General features: G+C 42.0%; 1 protein-coding gene across 1 annotated transcript in view; it reads left to right on the top strand.

Annotated features, from left to right (window-relative positions):
* The window catches only part of robo3 (roundabout, axon guidance receptor, homolog 3 (Drosophila)), a 77,289-nt gene that overhangs the window by 54,890 nt on the left and 8,501 nt on the right, over positions 1-13,898 (top strand). Inside the window, 11 exon segments of the mRNA XM_018692098.2 lie at positions 1,089-1,255; positions 1,257-1,295; positions 6,895-6,976; positions 7,980-8,148; positions 10,199-10,365; positions 10,456-10,577; positions 10,682-10,898; positions 11,509-11,633; positions 12,163-12,346; positions 13,147-13,395; positions 13,653-13,692. Of these exon segments, the coding sequence (XP_018547614.1) occupies positions 1,089-1,255; positions 1,257-1,295; positions 6,895-6,976; positions 7,980-8,148; positions 10,199-10,365; positions 10,456-10,577; positions 10,682-10,898; positions 11,509-11,633; positions 12,163-12,346; positions 13,147-13,395; positions 13,653-13,692 (1,561 nt within the window).

The following is a 13,898-nucleotide window of genomic DNA, read 5'->3' as shown; positions in this document are numbered from 1 at the left end:
CGCTCAGGCTGTTCCAAGCATCTTGGAAAACTTTTCAGTAGATTAGGTCTGTCTCTGTGTCTCCTGACTTTTCATGTAATCATGACAATATAATGTAGAGATCAAGGACTCATTGTTCCTGCTGCAGAATGAATATGGGACTGATCAGATGTCCTCCTGAAGGAATTGTGTGATGAATAAGAATCTAAAGATCTCAAGTGCCTAAAACATTTGCTCAGTAGCTGTGAAAACGGAATCAATAATTAATTATCCACCAGGATGATATTCCATGTTATTCATGGTTATTCAGGGGTGTAACGTTTATTAAAAAGATACATTCAAGTGTAAATACTACATATTCACTGAGATTTTATTTAATATCCTGTCAAGTGGTCCGTCACTCTGACAAGAGGTAACTGCATCAATATACTGCTGCCTGAGAAAAATCTATGTCATCAATTTGCATGTTGAACTGGGGCAGGACCAGAGAGAGGTAGATGTGAGAGCCTCTGGGTGTGGATGCGGTTTTACAGGCAAACATGTAGATTTGTTACTCAAACACCCAACAGCTGACATTAGCAGGTCTCTCATTGTGAGTCTGGCTTCCACGACATAGATGACAAAATACTACAACATGTAATGGCTTAGAAGCTGAGTGAGATGTAATTCTTCCATTTATTCTTCCATTGACAGGATGAATGGTTTGATTTTTGAACTGCTGAGTGAGCTGCTTAAAGCCCTGTAGCTTTTTGTTCTTGTGATGGATAATGAGATTGAAAAGTATTGGACAGGATGTTGTGGATTTTGTGTAAGTGTGTAGTGTCAGAGTGGCACTCTGTACTAAGACTAAGTAGCTGAAAGGATTGCATTATTAGCGCTCATGTTAAAGATATTTGTAGCTTTTAGAGGCTGCTAAAACATCATCACACTGTGTGGTACAGATTCTTCATAGTGCAGTTCTACAGTAAAGTACATTTTGATCACAGCCAGAATTTTGGAAACGAAGAAACGAAAGGTTTATGTCCACAAATGATAATTCTCTGGGGAGGAATTTATGACCTTTTATCTTACATCTCAACATGATCTGACTTTGTTCTCCGTCTCTACAGCGCCTTCGGACCGCATCCCCCCCATCATCCGTCAGGGACCGGCCAATCACACTTTAGCTCCAGGTTCCACCGCTCAGTTACACTGTCACATCATGGGCAACCCCATTCCCAGCATTCAGTGGGAGAAAGACGGCCAGAGGATCCTGGGAAATGACGGTCGGATCAGCCCTGATGGAAAACGGCACCTTCCAAATCACCAACCTCCAGGTATTTAAATGAAAGACGTCCACCTAAATAAACTGCAACGACAGTTTACTCGTTGATGAAATCTCAGAGTAATAAAAGAGGAAATGAAAAATGTTTACAGCTGTGTTATTTTGCCTTGTACATTTGCAGCCTTTCTGCAATGACCTTCTACTTTATTGTGCATTTGTTGCTGCTTTTCATTCCATCACACCACACCTTCAAGTGAACTCATTAAAATGTATTCACAATTACATGTATCACTATTTGCACATCAAACATGATGCAGTTCAAACAAGATAAACATATTCCACATTATAAAACAGTCTTAACTAACGGGCAAGTATGAAGTGCTTAAACAGAGGACATTTTTATGGTTGACTCAAATGATGAGTTTTTATGAGAAGAGGAGAGGTGGGAATGTAGCAAAACAGCATGGTGAGGCGTGATCACCATGATAATGAGCGTGCAAGGCCATTAGTAGTCGTTAGCGCCATCTTACTCAATGCTAATGAAATCCATTCTGCCCAGAATTCCCTTCTGGGTACGAAGCAGCACCTGAGGTCACCGCAGCCTCAGCGAGACTCGAGCAGGCTCACACATTAATTGATTGTGGGTTCTCAATGATTAACGATCGCTGAGACTTGTAATTAAATCCACAATACATCAGTGCGAGTGAAGACTGGATGAATGAGAGAGAGGAGCAGGAGTCTGAGTGAGGGGAGAGGATAGAAGCTCAAAATACTCAGGAGTCAGAAGCCTTGAGTACATTTTATGTTGCATTCATTTTCAATTGGGAATAAAGGGGAGTACATTGACAGCTGAGAGCACCAACTTGGAAGTGCTCGTGCTTTGGAACCCATTTAAAGCTGTCACACACCATTTTGAAAGTTCTCTGTGGGCTTTGTTCAGTTTGATCAGATTCCAGTGAACAGACATGCCTCATAATGATGGTGGTTTGATTTTATTGTTTTACAGCAAACAGCAAACATAAAAAATTAAAGATGTTTATGGCCTTGGATTTTACAGATTATATCACAAAATTCTTTGTAGAAATAGAGTATTTGAAATAACATAGCCAGGTCCAGTGGCAGTGCTAGCCATGAAAGTGCAAGCACAACAAACAAAATACAGAATCAGGGTCTTGGCTGATACATCACAGCTGAGGGGGGACCACAGAATTATACAGCTTATTTTTCAACTCCAAATGAGACACATTCAAGCTGGTTTACAATGTATATATTACTGAAAAAATCACATATATTGTAGTACGACAAAAAGAATCTATGTGATTATGTGTACAGGGCAAGCAAATAACTTAATGTGTAGTTCCACTTTAAACCAGGATACGTGGTAGATAACATAATATTACCCTCTTTATCAAATAATAGTGGATATTACTGAAACAGTAGCTGTAGATAGTAAGTTCCCTGATATTTATTTGGTTAGCTAATATAATAACGTCAGTCAGTCTGGATGTTTCCAATTTTACAAAATAAGACTTTCCTAAATTCTCACAAGTAAAAATATTGTGTTACATCAGTGACGTGGTTTATTTAAAAAGCCTCTAACATTCCTTAATGTGAACTCTGCTATGAATTAACTCCAAAATGCAAAAGCACAAAACACCAAGCTCAATTTCCCTTATGCATGATAGGGGAAAAAATGAAATCAGTGTTCCTAAATCACATTTAACCCTGAAATAATCAGTATAAATAAGTCGATCTCATCTGGGCCCCTGGAGGGGGACAGATGGTCTGTTTGTTCCTCATACCCTGGCAATGAGGAGATGCCATTACCCTGGGATCTCTGCCAGACACACAGTACCACTGTCCCTCACCGATGCCAAGACGTCCTGGACAGACGGGAAGTGTGTGTGAGTGTTTGTGTGTGTCTGATGCTGGTAGGGGGGGTTAAAGAGAGACTTGTGCTGCCATTCTGCTAAATGGTTGATGTGGACATAGTAAGTAGGGTGTGTGTGTGTGTGTGTGTGTGTGGTAATGGCAAGGTAAAAAAGGGAGGGAGTGGGACAGTTGGGAAACAGAGGAACCCAAACAAAGCCTGAGGAGAGTGAGAAGGACTACATAGCCACGAAAGAAAATAGATTAGTGGAATAATCAGGTTAAGGCAGGAAATCGAGTTCATGTGCTGACTTTAAATCCCAGCGTACACGTGTTATAGTCTGTAATCACATTTCCCTTCTGCACCCACCCAACAAAGGATCTGACATCATTATCAACCTTCTCTGTGCCGCTGAGCAGAAAGTTAACACCTGTGTTAACTGGCAGGTGGTGGACAAAGAAAAGGAGAAAGACACCAAAGTTCACATCATTCTGTTTGAATGGCAGATGATTTCTGGGAAGAGCAGTGCAGTCATATCCCAAATGTCAAAGATGTAATCAAACTATAATAAAGAAATAAATATTCACACGTTCTGTGTTTAAGTTTGAAGCTCCTCTCTCCTGCCTCCCTCCCTCCTCTTCTCCTCTCTTCTTCGCACCACATCCATTTTTCAGCAATCTGTTTCACACAGTGCCCAGAGCTGCCGGCCTTGATTAATAGTCAGGTGTCCCGACTGTTTACCCCACCCGCCCACCGTGCCGATTCCCTATCCGCCGATCAAACGCTACCATCTGGGGACCCCTCAGACAGACGCATCATCAGCCGGCCCACAGGTCAACTCAAGGTCAGGTCCTATAGAGAGAGAGGAGGAGCAGCAAGGGATGTTGTATAGGCCAGAGAGTCACCTGTCCCGTGTCCTGCAGGACATTCTGACAAGCCACTTAGGCTTGAGTAATTCCTCTGTCAGCGTTACTGATGAGCTGGCCCTCAGATGCAGGAGGGGAGAATGGCCGAGTGCGTCAACAGTGCTCAGGGAGGCATTAGTCATGATAGGCTGCCGTGCATATCCTCTGCATAATGTATAAGGTTTTCAATGGGAGTAATATGGGCTGTGTTCACAGAATAAGTGAATAAGGGAAGGCTGATTGTGTTTGTGGTGGATTGGGACCGCATGTAAATTGATGAACTACAGCAGACTGAAAGATATTGCAGCAAAACAGATGAAAAACTAATTAAAATCCCTCAAAACACTCCCACACACACACACACACACACACACACCTGTACAACCACATATGCAATGTGCAACAGGAGAACTGTTTACAGATCCAGCAGCATGCACAGGTGCAGTTAACATCAGAATTCAAACAGTTAGTCCCTTTGCCCTCACCGTGTACTCTAAATGCAAAGTATCTAACTCTCATTATAATTTATGCCCATGTTGTTTCATGCTGTAAACAAGTATGGTTCTGTTTAAAGTCATTTTCACAGACATATTTCATATGTTCACGAGACCTTTCTTAGCTCCTCAACATTTATAAAGCTTTTATTTGTGAGAGCAAAATTGCACCGTTCACATCTCCTGCAGTCTTTTTCTTATTCTCTGCTAGTTCTAATGCTGCACTGCTAACTTTAATGGTGCACGAAGGCCACCAATTGTTGATTTACACTGCACATTGCCCTTTGGTCAACAGTGCAAATCAACTGTTTTCAGCAGTTTGGAAAAATGTGGAGAAATCTGTTATTGTGAATTTGTGCGTGTGCTGATAAAATACCTGATACAAATATTAAGACCCATCCATTCGCATTGGTCTACAACTCCACCGGTGGTCAAAATTTCTGCATGGTACTTTCAAGAATTTAAAGTAAATCCTAAATACAGTTTGAAGGTACCCTGTGGAGTGCTTTTAACCTCTTTTGATACCTTGCTGATGCATCGCTATGGTTTCTGGGGCACTTCTGGGCATTCAGATGAAAAACAGCCCTGACTTTAAAAAATGTAGGGGGCTGTTGCTTCACGTACCAGTGAGATGATGAAATATGATTCAGGAAGTCCAGTTAGAGCAATAGATGTTGGAGTTTAAAGGCTTATCAGATGGCACTGCACATAATCATGGCCATTTTTGAGATAAATGGTCGTTTCGTGAACTCATCACATTGGGCAGTTCAATTAAAGTCAGTTGTCTTCGTCATGTTTTGTGGCTTACATACACATTTGCACTTATTTGCACGTTGAAGTCTTGTGTATGTGTATCATCTCAGTGCCTAGAGTTTCCAGCTATTAGTCTTATAATGCCCATTAATAGTTACATAATGATAATCTGCCCTACGTCTTCAATAAAACAGGTGAATTAAAGTGGAAAATGAAAGAAATAAAAAAGACAAAAGTAAAGAAGACACAGAGTGGTGAAGCTAAACAAACAGAAACATGTTCAGAGACGCTGCTCCTGCAAGTTGTTACCACCTCTATGTCACATTGAAAGATTCCCCAGTGTAGAGACCCCCAACATCTCCCTCTGTTGTAAGCAATTTCACAGCCCGTCTAGCTTTTGGCCTTCCTCCCCAAAAATTTAATTGCCAGCATTCACATGTACACACACACACAGACACAGGCACATTTATCACACACCTCTTAATTACATCTGCTCATAGCCTGTCCAGAATGCTAAGTAGCTGTTGAGTATAAAGACCGGGCGCCTCAGAATTTTCTAGACCTCTAGCTGGTCATTAAAATTCTGTCCTTTGATCCTTCCTTTAACTCTCCTCCTCTGCTGTGTAGGAATCAGACGAGGAACATAAAAGCCACCAGCTTGACTTAAGCTTTGACTTCAAATAAGTCCACTGAGAATTTATCATTTATGAAAAAAAAGTGAGATAACTACAATTAAAAAAAAAAAAAAAAATGCCCCAACGAGAAGCAGTTAATTAAAGCAGATGTTATGTTGAGGCATTCGCAGCGAGAATGTAGATTCATAAAACATTAACAAGAACTGATTCCTAAGTGAAGCAGTTCTTAATGTTGTTATGAAAGGATGATGATGAACAGATTCAGATAAATACAGTTCAGTTTTTCTTTTTTTTGGCGGAATGTTACATTTCATTCAAAAAATGATATCCAAGTAACTGATACATACAGAGAAGAGATCAAAATAATTCACATGCACAACTTCACATCCAAATCATGCAAATGAAAACTGTCTACATTACCATGAATTCCAATGTGCCTTTATAGTTCACCTGTCTAAGGACTAAAAATTCCATTTTTGTGTTATTACATCTGTCCATGCATCAGTGATTCTGCCCCTATTGTCAGCAATACATGCTTAGCTTCCATCTCAGAAACTTATAGGATGTCATCTGTAATTTTCATGCCTGCTCAGGTGAGAGGTTTCTTCCATGAACTCACTGTGATGATCTAAGAAGACAGAAAGATAAAAGGTGGTGGCTCTCGATAGCATTTTGGATGCAGTTTTTAAAAATATGAGCTCCAATGGGAGCCACATCCTGCTATAAACTGATACTGAAAAAAACAATCTCACTATGACATTCAGACTGGTCAGTTTTGTGTGAATCTCATTTCACCTACTTCCCTCTGTTCAGTATTCTGAGTACAAACATTCTGCTTTGAGAGATATGACATTTAGTCTCAATCATCGGTAATGGGTGCATTAACACAGTATCATACTCTCTCTCTCTCTCTCTCTCTCTCTCTCACACACACACACACACACACGCACGGACTCACACACTAAACTAATGATACACATTTTACTGTTGCCAGGAAACGGACTCTGGGGTTTACACCTGCCTGGCTTCCAGCTCCAGTGGAGAGACAAGTTGGAGTGGAGTGCTCACTGTCAAAGGTAAATTGTCTCTGTGTGATTTAAATACATGCAAATGACAACTCTATGGAGTGGCAGTGTATGAAAAGATAGAGATGTATAATTTAAAAAAAAAAAATGTATGCTGTGTGCAAAACAGCAAAACCTTATTATCAGCCTTCTTTTTCAGCTCTGTTATTAACTGTCTTAATAATGTCTTAATAATGTCTGTCTTAATAGTCTTTGGAAAAGTCAGTTTGAACACTTCCTTACTCATTATTTTAATTAAAAGCAGTGAACTTATCAGTAACACATTAAAATGTGACTGTAGATAAGAGGATTAGCACACTGAGAATTAATTCTTAATGTGTGATTTTCACTTTAAAAAGTCCAAGTAACAACATAGTCTTCCTTGTGACCGTTTAACTGTTGGCTAAGTGTGTGACTGTTGACTGTTAAATGCAGTGTGGAGCATGATGTTGTTGAAAAAGAGCAGACACTGTTCTGGGGGATAAATAAAGGATAAAGGAGGCTAATGGCCTCATTTCAGATGTAGCTGTGAGATATCGTGCCGCAGCAACAACACACCGTTAACTGAATCACAGTGCACTGTGAGGCTGTGCCCCTTTTATTTTCTCCACAGCCTATCAGGCATTAACACATAAAATATTTCAGGCTGTAGAGATTTCATTAGTGGCATTAAATGAAGGAGCAACGACCTAACAAGCTGCTCTGATGACACCTAAGTTTGTTATTTGACTATTAGCGTTGTAATGGTTAGTTAAGATCTAATCGTTGTGGTGAAAAGCAAAATTGTGAAGTCTGTTAGAAGTGAGGAGCTCAGCCTGCAGCGAGGGTGATGCAAATGTTCAGTCAACATTAGCGGGATTACATAGAGGACATTATGAAACGGTAACGCTAAAGGAAAATGATGCAGTGTGATCAAATGTGCATCCTCCTCCTCGCTCTGTTTTTTATTTCTTCCTCCTCTCTCCTTATTCTCATCTTTCCCTCCTCCATCTCTGTTCGCTCTCCCACCATCCAGAGAGTGTAGACTCGTCAGTGGCTCAGGCCACAGAGCCCTTCCAGTTGCCCGGTCCTCCGCATAAACCCATCGTCACAGACGTGTCCAAGAACAGCGTCTCTCTGACTTGGCAACCCAACGCCCACGAGGGAGGAGCTGCCGTCACTTCCTACATTATTGAGGCCTTCAGGTGAGTTTTGCTACATCAGAGGCACAAATGGAAACTACCGGGGGCCCTGTTTTTACCGGATATTAGTACATCTTCATGGTCATCAAGAACATATGAGATTTTTTAGTCAGGGACCCTCCAGCGTGCAGCTGTTTACAGTCGCCCACACTACCACATATTATTAATCACAGAAGAACTACATATTGAATTGTACAAGGAATGTAACACTTGTGGATCAGTTTTGTCAGGCAAGAACACACCACAACAAACTTTGCTGGCTGCATGCACAGACTACACAGTGACAAACATGCTGGAAGACTCTGTTGTCTCTCTTGTCCTCCATAGCAGACACTCGTGAACGCGAATGCGCCTTAGCAGAAACCCTCAGGTACTGTCACTTGAGAGGAGGTTCACCTTGGATTAATTAGGGGAAAAGTAGATTTAGCAGAGCAGGATGGGTGGCTCGACGGATGGGAGTAGGCCTCCAGATGAAGACAGGCAGCGTTTATGGGGAAATGTGTCCTTCCAATTTGATAAAGAGGGGAACACCGGCTGAGCTTAATCAGATCCCGATGCACCGTGGCCCATGGCAGCGGCTGAGCGTTTCCAAGTAACGCAAACTGCTTCTTTATAAAGCAGCTGGAGGGGACCGCTGGGATGTTTGCAATAACATTTCCTAGCCTGAGGTGCTGAGGTTTGTTTTGTGTCAAAGGTTTGGGGTTTGTGTGTGTGTGTGTGTGTCTGTGTATGCATATGCTATGTGTTTAAGTGTTTATTTAATGTACAAAGGCAGACCCATTCCATTCTCCTGGTGAGACTGTATTCATTTTCTCTCTTTTGGGGCCACAGCCTTGTGTGTGAGTGTATGAACTCCCTCTGAGCATCTCCTCAGCAAAGTTACCTTGAATTTAGTGCTGGCGCAGGGCAGGGCATCACACACGTGATGAGTATTCATGAGTCGATTTCCTCTTTGGTCTAATTGTGCAGTTCAGCACTGAAGCAAGTTCACCACAATCCCCCACAATACCCTTGGGGAAAATCTGAAAGTGTCAAACAAATGGTTGGGGAGGCTTTTGTGACTGCTGCTCTGCCAAGGTGACAATAAATTCACAGAGAAACAGGGAGACAGGAGGAAAAGGGAACGAGGTTGAGGGGTGGTGGAATAATGCATCTGGGTGAGTGCCACAAGGCCAAGAAGATGCCATCATTTCCTGCCGGCAGCTGTGCCTTCTCACAAGCCTCATTACATTATTCATCAGGACAGCAAATTTGAAGGAACTGTTGTGAGCGCAAACTTCTGTGAACCAAGTGACTTTGCTCACATCTGCTTTTGTTTACCAGATAAGAAATATTAGAGGTAGCCAAAAATAGATTGTGCTATTGCCTTGAGATCTTCTCATGCACTTTTTAATTGTGGAGCTGCACATCAAATCAGCATTGCAAAGAAATCCTGAATGCAGTATGAAACTGGTGCAGACACACACAGCTACGCACCCTTTATAAGCTGTCTTTCTGTGGTTTTACTGCAGTTTAAAAATAATTAGTATTTTCTTTTCATGTACGCTACGCTACATTTAAAGGGAGCTCTTTTACAATTAGTTGACTGCTGTAGCCACTAGCTAATGTTCAAATTAAGATTTTTGCATGAAATACATAAGAGTAAAATATGAGTGTTATCGGCTATCAAGCTAAATATCCAACAGAGTAGTTAATTATTCAATTAGTCAACTGACAGACAATGAATATATTTAGACAAATTAAATTTCATGCAAAAATGCCAAATATTTCATGGTTTCAACTTCTCACATGTGAGGATTTACTGCTTTTTAATTGTGATTATTTTATATATAATTCGAGAAAAAAATGAAATGAGGTTGCATAAGAATTATTAGTTGCAGCCTCATATAAAATTGTTTGAGTGGCAGTGACAATAAGAAGTAAATATGTTTTTTTTTTAAACAGAGATAACACACTAGTACCTGTGTTATCTAAGATTAGGGATCTAATTATGGTCAGTAAATATTCAGATGCTTTCAGACAATGATCATCTTTAATTTCTACCTTTTCGCAGCCAATCAGCAGGCAGCACATGGCAGACCGTAGCTGACATGGTCAAGATGGAAACACACACAATCACCGGTCTTCTCCCCAACACCATCTACCTGTTCATTGTCCGAGCCGTCAACGCCTACGGCCTGAGTGACCCGAGCCCCATCTCTGAGCCTGTCAGAACGCAAGGTCAGTCTGCATCCCCTCACAAAACCTGGTTGTGAAAACCACTGCTCGTTGGCAGCAACACTCTAAGGAGTAATGAATATGTGTTTTCAGATGTGAGTCCCACAGGTCAGGGAGTGGACCACAGACAGGTGCAGCGGGAGCTGGGGGAGGTGGCCGTCCAGTTTCAGGACCCTGTCACGCTGACACCTGCTTCAGTCCGAGTATCCTGGACTGTGAGTTAGCTAAAGGAGAAATGTACTCTTTCACTTTGCCTCTATATGTCCCCTGCCTCTGTTTTTTTCTCATTTTCCCCTGCTGCCTCTCTCTGTTCAAAAAGGTTGACCGCCAGTCTCAATACGTCCAGGGCTACCGTCTCTTCTACAGACCCATCGGGGGAACCTGGCTCCTCCAGGACATCAACTCCCCCTCTGAGCGCAGCACCGTCCTCACCAGCCTGCTCAAAGGAACAGAGTATGAGATAAAGATCCGTCCCTATTTTGACGAATTCCAGGGCAAGGACAGCCGAACATTGTTGGTCCGAACACCAGAGGAAGGTGAGAAATAAGATTCTGAAACATTTGTATGTATCTGAGATTAAATTCAAATAAAACTTATTTTAATAAACTATGCTAGGTTCCCTTTGACATTGGAGGGCTTTGAAAATAGCTGTTCATTAGCCTGTATGGCACTGCATGAATTTCAGTTATGTTATCTCATTTGGGGGCTAATTTTCTATCCTCCTCAATTTGGGTTCATTTATATTGATCCTTTTTTCATTAAATGCAGCCTAACCCAGCCTGAAGTCCTCAGCAGGTTTATATTGGTTGATCCAAACTCTAGATTAAACACAAGAGAGCAGACTTTTTTTGCCATCAGCACTTATAGACTTAGGATCGACCTGCCTGAGTAGCTTATTCTGGCGAAAAAACATTATTAACTTTTAAAAGCACTCGATAAAACTTCATTTCCTCTCTTGCTACAGCGCACTTTCATGTTTCCTGACTTGTGGTTTATACTGTATGTCATCATTTTTATCTGGAGCAATATAGTTTTTACAGTTTAAATTGTTTTCACTCACTTGTTTTTTTTTTGTGTATACTTCATTGTGCCATGTATCAGTATGTTGATGAAATGACACAAATGCTGTCTCCCACCCTCTTGCAGTCCCCAGTGCCCCACCCAGATCTGTTACAGTGGCAACAGTGAAGCTAAGCAACAGCTCCAGCATCAGCGTCTCCTGGGAGCCTCCTCCCAGTGAGATGCAGAACGGCGTCATCCAGGAGTACAAGGTAAACACGCCTCCGCTGAACCAAGTCAGTTTGACACAACAAAGCTGTTAGAAAACAGGTAATAAGTAATGTGCACCTGAAGAGCTTTGTTAAATATATAAAATGTTCAAACTAAAGGAAGCAGAGGGTTATTGGACAACTGTGGACACTGCATAAGACACTGTGATTCAATCTCCGGAAGATGGCTATGATGTTCTGTTCAATCACTGCACACAGAGGTAAAACCTTATTAAAGGAGAAGAAAAATCCTGGCCGTGTTTCTAAAACTTCAAACGTAGAGTAGAGCACACAGGTTAGTGGTCAGGTTGAATCGCCATTGTACATTTAACAGTGGAAAGATCTGACTGCTTTGATGTCGTTTTGAACAGATCAAATATTGCAGCCCATAGTTAACTATTTCATCAGTGAGTAAAAAGGCAGATATGAGCTCTGAGCTGAGGAGTATGGACTGGTTTGTCTGAAAGTGTCACGAAAACACATCAGAGACAGAAAGCATCAATTTTAGTTCCAACTCTATTTATCCAAACAGGTGTGGTGTGTGGGCAGCGGCGGAGACAACCAGACGCGCTACTATATCAACAAGACAGTGGATGGAAACACGTTGTCCACCGTGCTGAAAGGCCTGATGCCCGGTGTCCTCTACCAGGTGGAGGTGGCGGCGGTGACCAGCGCCGGTGTGGGCACTCGCAGTCAGCCCGTGTCCGTCCTCATCAGTGAGTCCACGATAAGAAAAACAATGGGAGAAGATGCAGGTGTACTAGAAATAGACATGTCTCGGGCCATGCCTGTTGGTCCACCAGTGTGGACCAGACTGAAATATCCTATCAACTGTTTAATGGATTGTCATAAGATTGCGTACACGTTTATGGTGCCCAGAGGATGAACCCTACTGACTTAGGTGTTCCTCTGTCTTCTCTTGCTCCACCATGAGGTTAACATTTTGGTTTTGGTTGAAGTGTCTTGACTGCTAACGACTGGATGGATTGTCATGCCACTGGGTACAGATATTCATGTTTCCCACAGGATGAATCCTAATGACGTCAAATCAAGGGTACTCAAATATGTAATGAGTCATAGAAGTCCACGTTCAAAGCTTCTATGGTTTCATGGGTCCAAGGAGGTTGGATTAAGCAAGTCATATTTATAGTCATAGTTATAAAAAACGCAGATTTCTCCAGTTTAGTGTTTCTTACGACCAGCTATTACAGTGAAAATTGTGCATGCTGGTCTGATTCTTCTTTCAGGATTATGTCTCAGTCTGCTCAGTCTGCTCATTACATGTTCCTGCTCACCATCTTTTTATGGGTGGCCAGTTTTAAACATGTTGAGTCATGCTAACATGCTAAATTACGATGGTGAGCAAGGTATACACTTTTATTCACTCTTAATCATCAGCATGTTAGCATTGTCATTGTGAGCATGTTGTCATGCTCAAAGCATTGCTGTGTTCTCCCTTGGTTCGTCCTTGTCATCTTGTTTTTCCCTCCTTCCGTCCTGTTTTCTTTCCCTCCAGAGCTGCCAGCTGAACAGCCCTCCATGCCAGGCGGCGGAAGCGACGGTGGCACCAGCAAGAACGGCGAGGAGAGCAGCGTAAGTCTGGCTGAGCAGATCACTGATGTGGTCAAGCAGCCGGCATTCATCGCAGGCATCGGCGGAGCCTGCTGGGTCATCCTCATGGGGTTCAGCGTCTGGATCTACTGCAGGCGCAAGAAGAGGAAGGAGCTGAGCCACTACACTGCCTCCTTCGCCTACACACCAGCAGGTCAGGAGGAAATGTTCATGAGGTGGAATGATTTGTTGTTAGTGACCTGAGGCTTTCTGTCTGCTGTCTGGGATGATACTTTGTTCTTACAACAGAGGTCATGAAAATGACCCTAAAGTAGAATTCTGATCGTTACCAAAGGCCTGTATGATTTTTTTTTTTTTTTTAATGAACATTAAAAATAGTCGCAATGTAATCCTTATTGCATAAGTCAGCTTACTTCTCTTCATCACTCTCCTTTTCTTTGTCATCTCCAGTTGGTTTCCCTCACGGAGAGGGAGCAGGACTCAATGGAAGGTAATCACATTCCATCCTACGTTTATAATCTGTTATGTGTGTGTAGTCTGCCCTCTCTTTTCAAAATGTATTGTCATCAGTAGACTGGATTGATGACTGCAAAGGTTTCTCACTGTCTGCACATGCAGCTTTTTCTGTGCTGCTCCTTATGTTTCCATCTGGACAGTCATTGGTGTTGCACTGTGTCCCGCCATGTCTTAAATTAA

The sequence above is a fragment of the Lates calcarifer genome, linkage group LG20 (assembly GCF_001640805.2).
Source record: "Lates calcarifer isolate ASB-BC8 linkage group LG20, TLL_Latcal_v3, whole genome shotgun sequence".
In the NCBI taxonomy this organism is placed as follows: Eukaryota; Metazoa; Chordata; class Actinopteri; family Centropomidae; genus Lates; species Lates calcarifer.
This window is presented reverse-complemented; position numbering and strand designations above follow the sequence as displayed.